This window comes from Phragmites australis, chromosome 4 (assembly GCF_958298935.1).
Source record: "Phragmites australis chromosome 4, lpPhrAust1.1, whole genome shotgun sequence".
In the NCBI taxonomy this organism is placed as follows: domain Eukaryota; kingdom Viridiplantae; phylum Streptophyta; class Magnoliopsida; order Poales; family Poaceae; genus Phragmites; species Phragmites australis.
Genome location: NC_084924.1, coordinates 37,442,640 through 37,457,039, shown reverse-complemented (window position 1 = coordinate 37,457,039; position 14,400 = coordinate 37,442,640). Strand labels below are relative to the sequence as shown.

Sequence of the window (14,400 nt, the reverse complement as noted above, 5' to 3'; positions counted from 1 at the left end):
CGTCACACAAAACAAACCCCCTGCGAATCGACGGCCCAACGGCGGCGCTAACCGACGAGCGAAGCACGAAATTTCTCGTTGCCGTTCACATAATCACATCAGCAAAGTCAAGGCGGCCGACCTGTATTGGATGCATGGGACAATTAAACGAGCTCCACGGTCCACCGCGTTTTTTCTCAGACAAGCGCCAAGGAAACGCTGGCGAATACCCTAGCCGGGCGGCCGGCGACGCGTGCGAGAGGTACGGGGCATACGCGTCGACGCGGCGTGTGATGGAGCCGCGCGCGAGGGTTGTGCGGTGCAGCGTTGGTTGGAGCGCGGATGCTTGGAAGGCTGAGTTGGAGTTTGGTTGTGCCCGTACTGGCTGCACAGGGCACCGACGGACGAACGAACGGAGGGGCTTCGATCGCGTCGGTGCACGAGGCACCGGGCGACACGGAACCATCTATGAAAATACGAAAAACAGGTCATGCACCACACATGTATTGCGAATTGCGATCCAAGGAAGGTTAGCTAGCTCTGGTTTTTCTTGTTAGGGTATATGAGAACAAAGCTCGGGTCAATTAGTAGTACTGCAGGAGTACTTGTACTACTAGTAGCATTCTACTACGGTGGCATCCTCTGCTGCCTGGCGCGTTCCCTCGCCCGCGACCGACAGAATTCGAGGAAAAACTGCAGCTACAGGCGAAAGAAACGTTTCGCTGAACGTGCATGGCCGATCCGGATTATTGATTTCTCGTGCGGGAAAAGGACAAACTGGTTGGTGCGTTCCATGTGCTTTACTGGAATTGACCTCTCACAGGTCGCAACTCGCAAGCCGGTGGGGGCTAAACGAAGCTACTGGCTGCTCTAGCATGTAAGCTGCCACAGCATGTCTGAATTTGTCGGAATTGTGTCGGTTTGTTCGTTTGGTACTTTGGTTCTTTCTATTTCCCTGTTTTGGTTTTGGGTCACGGGTTCCATCCTAACCAACATCTTGCTTCATCTGCGGAGTAGGCAAAGGTAATCGGTTTTTTATGCCAAAGTTGTCCATGGTGGCAAAGTTGTTCATACGACGTGAGTATTCAGGTTTGTTTGGAAGTTGAAATTTGCGAGGACTTCACTTAAAACATCTCAATTCAATTCAGTACCGTGGGATCATGAGAACTGGAAAAAAAACATATTTGTATAACGCAAGCTCTGAAATTTCTTATGTGCACTATCATTTCTTACGGTGAACTACAGTCGTCAGTATCAAAATGCACGTGCCTTTTAATTGACTAATAACATCCGAGATGCCAACCTAGTCAGCAGCGGCCAATCAGCATGGAGGGTAGAGACAGCTGAACTATCACAAGTACCCGGTGCTACAGCTACATCCACAGCAAAAGCCCCAGGTAGTCGGGCTCACAGGAGAAAGAAAACAGCTTCAGCCTATGGTGCCATCGATCCGGGAGTTGGACAGGCGATGACACGCTTCAAACACCAATTGGAACCCACCAAAAGAAAAGAGGAGCGCCTCAACCACTGTATAAGGTCACTAGTGCTTCTGGATTCTACTTTCCAGATATGATGAATTGTGTGTTTGCACCAGTACACCTAATTATCTGTTTGCACATAATATTTCCCCTAACAACAAAGTTATTGGTGTTGGTACTTACCCATCTCCTCCCTGTTCTACTTTCGTAGAAAAAACTTTTTTTGGTAGTAGAAAAACATTTAACAAAAAATAGAAGGAAATATTTCCTTCTCAATAAATAAATTATCTTCAGTCCCACTGTTCAAAAAAATTATCTTCCTACTATTTTTGTTTCTTATCTAGATCTGAGAAAAAAAAGTCTGCCCGAAGAAAGCCCAACCTTGGCCCAATTTTGGCCAGCCCAGGCCCATTGCCATATATGATTGGGCTTAGGTAGCAAGGTGTCAGCCTGAAAAAAAAACCCACCGAAAAATATTAAATTGAATTATTTTTTAACATAAAAATCATAGACAGCTAGGACCGGTTTTGCAGCCCACAGGGATTTTAGGGCTGGACCTAGGCAACTATTTTAGACCTGATCAAATCGGGTTTTTCTTCGGCTCAACCCATCTACACTTCCATCCATCAAGCCGTTATTGTCCCACATCAACCCTATATATCTCATTCGTCACCACGCGGGGCTACAACAAATCCTGTGTTATTGGCCCAAATCCTTCGTGTTTTACACTGATTGGGATTATAACCCGATCCGATTTGGCTGGAGGGAGAGCACCATGACGATGACGATGCAGGACAATCATGCCAACAAGCCAAGGTTAAGCGCGCGTAGGCATAATACGTGTTAAGACAGAGTTTGGCCTGATAGAAGTGTAAGGGTAACAGTGGATAACTGGGGGAGGGTGGTAGTGATGGGCCTGGCGCAGGGCACCTCTCTAACGATTGCATAACGATGGCATAGTATAGTAGCGTAGCATTTCTTCTCATTAGCAAAGCACGAGCATTCGACTTGGCAGGCAGTCGGGGGACGTACATAAGTACCCCCACTCGCGAGGCTGAAACACCACGCGGCAAGCCACGCTACGAACACATACCGTGCTCAGTTGCTCACGGTGCCACTTGATCACCTATACATGTCGAGACATACGCTTGGTTGGTTCAGTGTTAAGCATTAGTGCGTCACTAACTCGCACGCCACCTAATGATTGCTGCGTCCCGAGAAAAGGCAAAAGGCGTGACACCAACACGACGCCGTCTTCCCTTGCTTGCTTATAGCTTGCATTGCCATCCTGTCCTCTCATCTCATCTCCTCGTGCCTCTTCTCCTACCTCCCCCTGGTCGCCACCTCCCGCCCTTTTTAAACCACCACCACTGCCAAATTTGCTTGCCTCCCACCACCGCTTGGTCCCGCTGCCTAGCTAGTCTAGTTAGGCCACGCTTAGATAGCTAGCTACGGCACGACGCGACGCGGAGCGACGCGAAGCTCCCCGGTAATTCAAGGAGGGAGGTGTTGTGCGGGTTGGTTTTCTTTGATGGGGTTGTCCACGGATCACGGCGGCGCCGGCGGGAGGGCCAAGAAGCAGGGGTCGCAGCTGTGGAAGAAGGCCCTGCTGCATTCCAGCCTCTGCTTCGTCATGGGCTTCTTCACCGGCTTCGCGCCGTCGTCCGTGTCCGACTGGACGCCCGCGGCGGTCTCGTCAGGCGGGTTCGGGAGCAGCCACGTGGTCCGGGCGCTCCACGCGGCGGCGGGCGGGGCCGTGAACCGAAGCCTGTTGGCGCAGGACGCGGTCGGGGGCGAGGGGCGAGGGGACGCGGCGGCGTCCCCGCGGCCGCTGCTGGTGGTTGTGACGACGACGGAGTCGACGCCAGCGGCGGCTGGCGAGCGGGCGGCGGTGCTGACGAGGATGGCGCACACGCTGCGGCTGGTTACGCCGCCGCTACTGTGGGTGGTGGTGGAGTCCGCCCCGGACGTGCCGGCGACGGCGCGGCTGCTGCGCGCTACGGGGCTCATGTACCGTCACCTGACGTACAAGGACAACTTCACGGCCGCGGACACCGCCGCGGGCAAGGAGCGGCACCACCAGCGCAACGTCGCGCTCGGGCACATCGAGCACCACCGCCTCGACGGCTTTGTCCTCTTCGCCGGCCTCGGCGACGTGTTCGACCTCCGCTTCTTCGACCAGCTCCGGCAAATCAGGTACCAGCAGCCACATCCTTGCTTTGCATCGCAACTCAGCAAAGTAAAACTCTCCTTTTCACTTGGTTTAAAAAAACAAAACAATTGAAGCAAAGCAAAGCAAAGCGTCAATCTTTCTTGATGCGAGCAAGCTAAGCGCACGCCGACGCCATGGCGCTAACGCCCAAAGCACACTAGCTGGTCAGGTTGCCCCGAGCGCTACAGCTCACGCACCACCTGGTGACATCTGCGGCGGGAGCTAGTTTAATCGGCGATTCGGCGGTGAGAATCCGAGCCATGTGAGGAGGTCGCCCTCCCCATCCCGGCATCCGCCATTCAAGGGTCCTTTTTATCTGTCCACTTCTATCCACTTTCCATTCCATGCCCCTGCACCTGCGCTGTACTTCAGAAATCAGGATTCAGATCTCGGGGGCGAGAACGAAAAGCCAGGCAGGCAGGCTGGCTGGAGCAGAGCCAGCATAGCAGCCGCAGTTCTTCGCTTTGTTTTCTTGCGTCCTTTGATTTTACTGCCATAGTGTTACGTTGCACAGTCACAGTCGTGTTCGGGTGCCATCACGGGGGGTGGTGGTATCTGGCATGGTTGTGGCGTTGTTGTAGCGTAGGAGATGCCCAAATGTGTCGGCAAGATGATTGCCACCCCTCAACTAACGGGGGCGGAGATTGCTGTCCTTTTTTTTAGAACCCGAGCCGAGCCTCATCCGGATCTGATACGGCAAACGGAAAGAAAGGGTGGTGGCGACCGCGGACGTCGAAGCGCTCCTGCATGCCGTTGGATGCACGGCCGCTGCATGCGCTCTCTCGCCCTCTCTGAAAATTTTGCTCGTGCTAGTGTCAATTCCAATCACGCTTGATGAGGTGGACTTGCGACTTGCAGAAACGGGTATGTGCAGGTTGCTTTGCTGAACGTGCAGCGAGTAATGTTCGTGTTCAGTAGGGCTGGTTTTGTTTAGTACTTTGTCCGTGTAGTTTCGCCTGTCGCAGAACTCACTCTTCTCTCAAGTCTACTTTGCTTGGAAGCTTTTTATTTGTTGTGACTTGGCTATCATGCTAGCCACTTTTTGCATCTCAACAAGTGCAGCCAATCTGCATTGCAATTTCACCTACCTGCTGCCTGATATCAACACCGCCATCACATGATTTTTTCTTCTTCTTTTGATCGTAACCATGGTTCTGATTAGGTGGTACGGACTGATGGTTACATTTACACTGCCGATTAAGTGTTCAGTGAATTGCAACTCAGCTCAGCATTGACATTTCATTGCATCTTCGTAAAGGCGACGTGACATGGACACTCTTAATCACCTAGCGCATCAGGATTTTCGCCGCAATTAACTGATATGATCACGCTGTTTTATAACGCGTGCATCTTACGCTTTGCTCCCCAAATTCTCTGCAGTGCGTTCGGTGCGTGGCCAGTGGCGACGATGTCGCGGGACGAGAGGAAGGTCGTCGTCCGGGGCCCCGCGTGCAGCTCGTCCGCGGTCGCCGGCTGGTTCTCCCGGGACTTCAGCAACGGCACCTCGGCGGCGGCCTCCACGGCTCGACCCCGCGAGGTGGACGTCCACGGCTTCGCCTTCAACAGCTCGGTGCTCTGGGACCCCGAGCGCTGGGGCCGCTACCCGGCCTCCGAGCCCGACAAATCCCAGGTCAGTCGCCTCATCAACTGTTCTGCTGTTCACGCATTCAAAAGTCAAGGCCCAGGATAGCAAGCGTTCACCTCGTCTTTTGCACGGTGCGGTGATATATGCACGCTTGCGTCGCAGACGCACCGGTTTTGGTCAGATTAAAAGACGCATTTCCGCCATGAAAGCGGCGTCTCGCCTGTCAGCTAGCGCGTTGTTCATGCTCATGCATGTGGTACAGGTAGCAAGGCAGGGAAGGAGGACGAAGGAAAAGGCCATGTCTCGTGTCCCATCTGTCCTAATTTTTCCGGGTCAAATATATCCATCCTTGTCACCTGTCACAAGCACAACCCCCTCATTTCTGCGTAAAGTGATAGTTGGGCTCATTTGATCAAGAAATAAGTTGCTGATTTCTTCTAGCAAATGGTGCGGGCGTCGGTAGACGGTACAGTGCAGCTGCAGCAATCGACAAAATAGATCGAATCCGAGAGGATCTGGAAATGGGATTTGCAAATGCCAAATCGTGTTTTTATTCTAATCCGGTGTGTTAGGCTGATTTGGTGGGAGGATGAGGAGGAGGAGGGGTCCATGGTTGAGTAGGATTGGTACAGCCATGATGAAGTCCATTGCAAGGCAAGCCAGTTGGTGGCTTGGTTAGTAGCAGTAGTACATTGCCCTTCTTTAAAAAAAACAGAAGTCTTTTAGGTGTACAATTGACTGTGGATCTTTCTTCAATGTAACCACTAAAGCACCCTTTTGTTATGATGATCAATCATGCAAGGTTGTTCGAGCTTTCTTTCTCTGCAATGCTCAATGCTCCTGTGACGCCAAAAGAACATGATTTGCTTGCATGCAAAATCCAAGATCACTAGCTACTGCATGGTTAACGAATTGTTTTGATATGTTTTTGTTTTTTATTGTTTTTCAGGACTCGATGAAGTTCGTGCAACAAGTGGTTCTGGAAGATTATAGCAAAGTGAAGGGCATTCCTTCCGATTGTTCAGAGGTCATGGTATGGCACGTCGATACAGCGGCTTCTTTTTCTTCTTCTTCGCAACCATCTCCGGGGGACAAGAGAAGATAGAAAGGTGAGTTATAGAAGAGAATGGACGAGCTGGAGGGGAGGTGTACATTGTACATGCATGATTACACCACCAAGCTGTTGATCTCGGCAAAGGAAAATTTTTTGTTTTCTCACCAGGGGATGGATCAACCTCTTCCCCTCTTCATCATAATATGTACAATTTTCCACTATTCTTTTTTTAAAAATTGTGATATATGTATAATTTTTTTTTGTTCAAGAGGGTTTAGGTGAATACATAATACCCCCTTGAAGTGTCTCTCAAGGCTGTAATGAATAGAAGGCAAGCTAAAAATCCACTTATTAACAATGAAGACATGCATGGTGTTTTCTTTTCTTCAGAATTTACTCCAAGGCTGTCCAATTAGCCTATAAAAAAGACTGTCCAATTAGTAATGGAAAAAAATATCTTCATGCTTGGGACACTTTGTATTAGCATGCTGCTTCAGAAACACACAAAACTATGGCCATGTTCTTGGTGGTCCCTGGAGTCATTCATTAAGAACAGGCTAGGTCTTGAGTACCTTCGTTGTAGTTGGCCCATTGCCATCGTGCGCGAAATTAAATTGAGCCATTTCTAAGGCTAGGAACCAGGAAATGCTGTGGAGTGAACACCTGCTTTCGGAAAAAGAAAAAGGAAGCTTCAGAGTTCAAATAGTCTACCTGCAATTAGCATCCACCCCTGAAATGACTCCTGACTTTTGTTTCAGCGGCCACTGTGGAACGTAGTCTTGTAGTATTGTACGGTAATCTGCATTTGTTTCGGGACACCTTTTTTCTAGACATCTTTTCGCCGAGACAATCGCAATTTGTAGGAGCCTGTCGCTAGGGTTTTCATCTCCAGTACAAGGCTACAAGCATGTGCAGTGTCGCGTAAGGACTGCAAGCAGCCACCCAATGATCAATTTCAAGCTTAGAGCCTGAAAAAAGAAACAAAACAAAAGCTCTGCACCATCTGGCATATACTTCTCTCGCTTCCTGTGGAGTTGTTTCCCTCCATGGTTCTGGCTGCCTGCCCTGCGGTCTGAAAACCTGAAAAAAAAATTATGCGCCCACAGTCCAAAAGGCCACACCGACCAGCTGCTGCCATTATGTACCAAACGCGTAGTCTCATGCTGCAGTTCGTGTATGGTTTTGTACTTCTGTCGGTTACTCTTCGGCGTAGTCTGAACTCTGAACATCTCTTGGCTGACAAATTTGTAGCTCTGTTTATACGCAGAAACACCAACAGTTTTTGTGCAAACAAGCAACTGATGAGCAAAGGAGCTCCACAACTGCTAGCTCCGCAATGCACGTGCATATAACTCTTTCTTCGACAATGTAATCTAGCATCTCTATTATCCTGGCTTTCTTGGATTGCTGAGCTGTGTGCATGCTTCCGGCATCCATGGATGTTCACGTTGTGAGATTTGCGTCCTAGGCTCCTAGCTGGTTCCTGAATCCTTCCGCCGACTCCATTTCATTGTGTTGGAGCAATGAAGAAACCTTTACCATTTACATTGACTCTCTCACACTGTTTTTTTTTTTTTTGGGAAGTGAGATCATGCTTGAGAGTTGAGATGGATGTCAACTTGAGAATTCTGTAAGATCGGAGAAAGTCCCTCTGCGCTCTCCATCGGGAGCGCGATTGGGATTCCATCTTTCCAGGCCTGCTCGGAGCCACGAGACCAACGAACATTTTTATTTTTATATTTTTTAAAACAAAAAACTTGCAAATATACACGCTCCTTTTGAAACATTGCAAATCTAAGACTTCGGTTGCCCTTCCATATATATGTTGCCAATTGGAAGTGCGACAGATGACCTATCACTTTTCTAATGAGTGACAGAGTTTAAATTTGTAATTTTCCAGAACAAACATTTATATTTATAATTTTTATTTTAAAAAATATAAAGAAACCGAAACCAACTGCCCAAGGCCAGCAGATATAAATGGATGTCAATGATGGATGCCGTATCACCTAGTGGGCTTGAGCCTTGGGTGCAATTTGATGGGTTCCACTAGGGCCCACGTCCAATTTTTTATTTTTATTTTTTAATATTTGTAAAAATATACGATTATATTGAAAAAATCACACATACGATTTATCATCACATATTAGAATAACGATATTAAGATATCGCTCATCTAACGAGCGACATCTTAACGTGACAGACTAATGTAATGATCCTATGACATGGCACAGAAAATATTATCCGTTTAACACGTGACAACTTGCTGCCACCCCATCAGATAATGAAATCCTGTATGCGCACATCACATGAGAGGGACCGAAGCGAGAGCTTTTGTTACATGCCGAGACTCTGAGGAAACCTTACAATTAGGGAACAAAAATTCATTTTGTATGTTCCTGACGTCCAATCATAGGTCACAAGACAGCCAGATGAATAAAACGTATAATATAAGGTTAGTCCTATACATCATATGATGTCAAATGTGTCACCCGTTGGTGAGACGATATTGATGTATATGTCACGTCAGTTAGCGTATTTAATTTTAAACCGTTATGTTATAGGTCCATAAAGTATCGTTATTGGATAGACGACACTTACCATCGCTCTTTCAATAAGGGATAATAGACTAGATCATAACATTTTAAAATAGATGTATATTTTTTACAAATATTAAAAAATAAAAATATATAAATAAAAAAACCCCGCGTCCGCTCGTCCCGTAGGCCATGGGTCGATCTAGTAGACGGTGGATGGGCTGAGGGCGCCTGATCAGGAGGCCCAGAGGCTTTTTCGCCGTTTGCGTTGAAGCGATGGAGCAGCGTCAAAAGAGAAAAGCAATGATTCCCTAAAAAGAAAAAGGAAAAGAATGAATGAAAGAAAAAGAGAGCCAACAAAGTGGTGCCGGATTGTATCGTGAGATCACAATGCTTTTTGCCAAGTCAGACTGCCATGAGACGTGATTATTTAGTTGGTAACCTGAGTCTGAGATTCAATTAAGTTTAACATGTTTTGATAATCACTATATTAGGGACCAGGTTACATATGATTTAGAATTAAGTAAATACTCATAACATATTTTACATTTCCATGAATTATCACGCAGCGCTTATTATCTGGCAAAACTAAAAAACATCCTATAAATAGAAAAATACTATTTTAGTGTTTTATATTTGACAAAATTGCAAAAGATCCTATGAGTCAACTTGGATTTGATTTCCTCACATAAGCAGTTTTTAAGAAAAATCCACCAAAAAGTATGCCTGGGGTTGAGTTCCCTCTACAACGCATGGTGGTGGCCAAGCTCATTTTCGGTGATGTATCATGGCCGGGGCCAACTGCCCACTTTGAGATCTGTCTCACCCCATAATCGATTGGACTAATGAGCGTAAAGATTCAGATCAAAGGAGTTGAAAGCGATGAGCATCAAGTGGTTGTTGTTATAGTGTAATAGATTATTCATATAAGCATACTGACTTAGCCGAAAAGTTCATGTTGCACAATATTATCACTTTCAAGGTAGGATGTTAGCCTACGGCCTATACCTCAATAAGCCAAATTTATCAAGGTAGGATGTCAGTCTACCGCCTATAATAACCTAACATCACTATTTTTGAGGTAGGATATCAGTTTAATATGGTATGTACATGTTTTGGTAAGCTCGATTACCAAAACATGAAATTGAACCTAATCGACAACTTAACATGTTATGTGCGAAGAAACAAACCATTTGCAAAATTATTTAGGTTGTTTTGCTTAAGATGATTCATACAAGGTGAATAAATGGCTTTTAGGACACAACTCAGCCTAAGGCTTGTGAAGGCTTTCAGGACTTAGGTCCCTTGCGCCTTGCCCATCGGTCCCCCTTCTCCTAATCTGCCAACCTTGACGACAGCGAGGAGGAGCAAGGGTTTGTTTTCTGCATAGATCTAGCAGCTTTTCTAGGTTTAGTATCCAAATAATTTGCCTTCGGTGCCTGCTCAGTGCAGCTACTGATTAGGACTTCAGCCTTCCATGCTTTCCTCTGCGATCACATCGGCTCCGACGAGGTCTCTGACAAACTACGAAGATCCTTAGGTTCGTTTTTCCTGTTTGCGAATTGGAGGGAGCTTTTGTCATCCCTACGAGGGTTTAATTTCTATGCCAGTGTCCTTATTAGCAACGGTGATGGAAAGTGCTTCTAAGTTATCATTTTTTATGGATCCAAGGATGGTAGTGCTAGATTTTTTCTTCCTCAATTATGTCTGATAGTGCAGTTGCCAATACCCCTTTATAGTTTTATATGCGTATCGCCTTTGGTTATGAGACGCTGGATTTTGCAACGATTCTAATGTTTGGGGTTTTTTTTGACGGGTCTGGTTGAAGACTTTGATCTTGGCTTCCATGTTCTACCTTGCTTTGGCCTAGCAGAGCGATGCAATAGAGGATACTGGATAAGCAGAAGATGAGGGATTTGTACTTCTCAAAATTTTAATATAATCCCGCTTGATTTGAAAAAAAAAAGGCTTCTAGGGGCTTTTACGATTTTCTCAATATATTTTAAGCAAAACACAAGATAACTTTCTTAATAAAAGAAAGGAAGTAGTGCCGGCTCCTGCGTCTCGGAGGGGAACGTGAGCCCTACGAAATACTAAAAATCGACCACATACGTGTCACATGATGATACATACGCCCGAAATCCAACGGTCAGGATTTCTTCATATCGACGGCCATCAGAAGGGCGTCGGGCCGGCCGGAAGGAGCCCTAGCTCTCGAGGCGGCATATATAAGGAACCCCTCGCTAGCCAGACCCCCATACCCCTTCAACCCCGCCGCAGCCGCCGCTCGAACTCTTCTCTTTGAGGTAAGGCTCTAGATCCGTGCCTCATGCTTGGATTTTTGGTTCGTTGTTAGCTTCGGAACTGCGGATTTGCACCTGTTTAATGGTATACGCCAGCGAGTACGCGAGTTTTTATTGGTTTTTACCGAAGCTGCAGATGAGTTTCCGTCAATTTCGTCGTAGGTTGCAGAAGCTGCAGATGAGTTTCCGTCAATTTCGTCGTAGGTTTTGTTTCTTCTCGATTCCTAGCTCTATCGTCGGTAATTTAGTTACCGATCTCATGAAGTTACGATTCATTCGGATCTTATCACTGCCTCTTGGCCGGATTAGTTTGATTCCGACGGTTCCTTGCGGTCTGTAGCTGTTTATGCTTGATTAAGAGAATTCGTTCCTAACTTTCTATGGTTCCATTTGACTCCTGGGACGAATTACCGTGGATCGGGAAACCTTTTTTTCGTCTAGTGTGTTTTCAGAAAATGTTGCTGAGAATCTAGTGGTTTTAATGTTTGATTGCCACTTTATGTCGAGCTAAATTAAAGGCGTATTATGGTTTCTTCGTTTTTTTATTTATTTTCTCGTTCTGTAATTACCTGTTACGGTACTCGAAATATCTTACTGTTTTGTTACTCACCTTCAAGATTTATTGTTTAGTTTGACGCATCTAGTTTATCTGATGTTGGATTCGTCTTACGCAGCAGTTCAAGCTTGATCCTTAGCCATGGGTAAGGAGAAGACCCACATTAACATTGTGGTCATTGGCCACGTCGACTCTGGCAAGTCGACCACCACTGGCCACCTGATCTACAAGCTTGGAGGTATTGACAAGCGTGTGATCGAGAGGTTCGAGAAGGAGGCTGCTGAGATGAACAAGAGGTCCTTCAAGTACGCCTGGGTGCTTGACAAGCTAAAAGCTGAGCGTGAGAGAGGTATCACCATCGATATTGCACTGTGGAAGTTCGAGACCACCAAGTACTACTGCACGGTCATTGATGCCCCTGGACACCGTGATTTCATCAAGAACATGATTACTGGTACGTCCCAGGCTGACTGTGCTGTTCTCATCATTGACTCCACCACTGGTGGTTTTGAGGCTGGTATCTCCAAGGATGGCCAGACCCGTGAGCATGCTCTTCTTGCTTTCACCCTTGGAGTGAAGCAGATGATCTGCTGCTGCAACAAGGTATAACTTCAGAAAACTTACTTAATTTAGTTGTTTAAGCTTTGTGACATCCATGCTTGATATTCTAATTGCTTACTCATTTTAATTGCCTGATTTTCTTAGTAATTGTAATATCTGTTTCTAACATATTTTAGCACAAAAGTGATGGATATCAGATGCTGGCATTAATGTTTTCATATGCTAGCTATAAGCATTTCTGCCCTTTCTGTAGTTTATTTCAGGATGCATGGTTAATTGAACTATAAACTTGCATTGTGCCATTGGATCGGTTGCATTATGTCTGTTCATGGTATATTTGAACATTGCTGGTTCTGCAGAGTATAATGTGATGGGAAAAAACATAGGATTACACTGAGGGAAAGAATATCAAATGATTTTATTAATGTTTTTATATGCTAGCTATATATTATTCTGCCCTTTTGTAGTATATGAAACAATATATATGCATAATAACTGTTGGATTGGATGATTTACGTCTCATGTGTATGTGAATCTTTTATACAAGCATGTTGCTGCTTCTGCTTAATATGACGTGATTTGAAGAAGCGTGTAATTAAAACTCAGTTGAATTTCATTACATCAAACTTTTGGTATTTAACTCTTGCATTTGATTTGTCAGATACACATGCTCATTCTATGTTTTTTTGTGATACACATTTGGTTTATACTGTGTATTGTTAGACTGCCTCCTTTTCATCAATTACTCTGAAAAATCTATTAGTTACTTTTGTATCAACATCAAACTAACATATTCTGTGCATCTATTATCAGATGGACGCCACCACTCCCAAGTACTCGAAGGCTCGTTATGATGAGATCGTGAAGGAAGTCTCTTCCTACCTCAAGAAGGTTGGCTACAACCCAGACAAGATTCCCTTTGTCCCCATCTCTGGGTTTGAGGGTGACAACATGATTGAGAGGTCCACGAACCTTGACTGGTACAAGGGCCCTACCCTGCTGGAGGCTCTTGACCAGATCAACGAGCCCAAGAGGCCCTCGGACAAGCCCCTGCGTCTCCCCCTTCAGGACGTGTACAAGATTGGTGGTATTGGAACTGTGCCTGTGGGCCGTGTGGAGACTGGTGTCCTCAAGCCTGGTATGGTTGTTACCTTTGGTCCTAGCGGCCTGACCACTGAGGTCAAGTCTGTTGAGATGCACCACGAGGCTCTCCAGGAGGCCCTTCCTGGTGACAATGTTGGGTTCAACGTGAAGAACGTTGCTGTGAAGGATCTCAAGCGTGGTTTCGTTGCCTCGAACTCCAAGGATGACCCTGCCAAGGAGGCTGCCAGCTTCACCTCCCAGGTCATCATCATGAACCACCCAGGCCAAATCGGCAACGGCTACGCTCCAGTGCTGGACTGCCACACCTCCCACATTGCTGTGAAGTTTGCTGAGCTTCTGACCAAGATTGACAGACGATCTGGTAAGGAGCTTGAGAAGGAGCCGAAATTCCTGAAGAACGGTGATGCTGGTATGGTGAAGATGATTCCCACCAAGCCCATGGTTGTTGAGACCTTCTCCGCGTACCCTCCTCTCGGTCGTTTCGCTGTCCGTGACATGAGGCAAACAGTTGCTGTTGGTGTCATCAAGAGCGTGGAGAAGAAAGACCCCACCGGTGCCAAGGTTACCAAGGCTGCTGCTAAGAAGAAATGAGAAGTTTGATGGATGGCTCCTATCTAGCGGTTTTAGTCTGTTTAAATTTTGTTTAGGGACATTGCAATGTACCTTATTTGTGTCTGTCTTTAAAAATACTGTCATGCTATTTTGAGCAATTGATGCTTTGTGACTGATTTGTGGTTTATCTGCTGTGGAATGCGATTCCTTTTTAATCCAATTTCTCTGTTTTGCCCTGTATTCCTCGTTTATATTGGTGCTGTGAAGTGGAGTTGATGTTTTTCCTTTTGCTACCTCTGTTTTTTTGCTCTTTCTGCCAGTTGGGCGTTCTTCACGCTAGAATAACAGATGGCCCATGGAGATCCATGGTCAGCACAGAATTTCGGCTGAAGGGCGACTGTGTAAATGGGAATCTACCACACTTCCATTCCAATAACGGAACATCGTCCACATCTTTCCTAAATTCAGTGAACCCAAGA

The 14,400-nt window shown here is 46.3% G+C and overlaps 2 protein-coding genes across 3 annotated transcripts; both read left to right on the top strand.

The window, feature by feature from the left end:
* Positions 1-2,514: 2,514 nt before the first annotated feature.
* Positions 2,515-6,670, top strand: LOC133916346 (probable glucuronosyltransferase Os03g0287800). The gene is made up of 3 exons (XM_062359981.1): positions 2,515-3,653; positions 5,050-5,299; positions 6,204-6,670. Exons 1-3 carry the CDS (start codon positions 2,989-2,991, stop codon positions 6,357-6,359), a joined length of 1,071 nt encoding a protein of 356 aa, XP_062215965.1. The 5' UTR covers positions 2,515-2,988; the 3' UTR covers positions 6,360-6,670.
* Positions 6,671-11,028: 4,358 nt separating this feature from the next.
* On the top strand, positions 11,029-14,141 carry LOC133916344 (elongation factor 1-alpha-like). 2 transcript variants are annotated; one of them, XM_062359978.1, is made up of 3 exons: positions 11,029-11,151; positions 11,826-12,307; positions 13,079-14,141. In XM_062359978.1, the coding sequence occupies exons 2-3, from the start codon at positions 11,846-11,848 to the stop codon at positions 13,958-13,960; spliced, it is 1,344 nt and encodes a 447-aa protein (XP_062215962.1). In that variant the 5' UTR covers positions 11,029-11,151; positions 11,826-11,845; the 3' UTR covers positions 13,961-14,141. The 2 variants fall into 2 exon arrangements, with proteins under 2 accessions (XP_062215962.1, XP_062215961.1); XM_062359977.1 differs by having other exon boundaries at positions 11,034-11,151; positions 11,823-12,307.
* Positions 14,142-14,400: the final 259 nt, after the last annotated feature.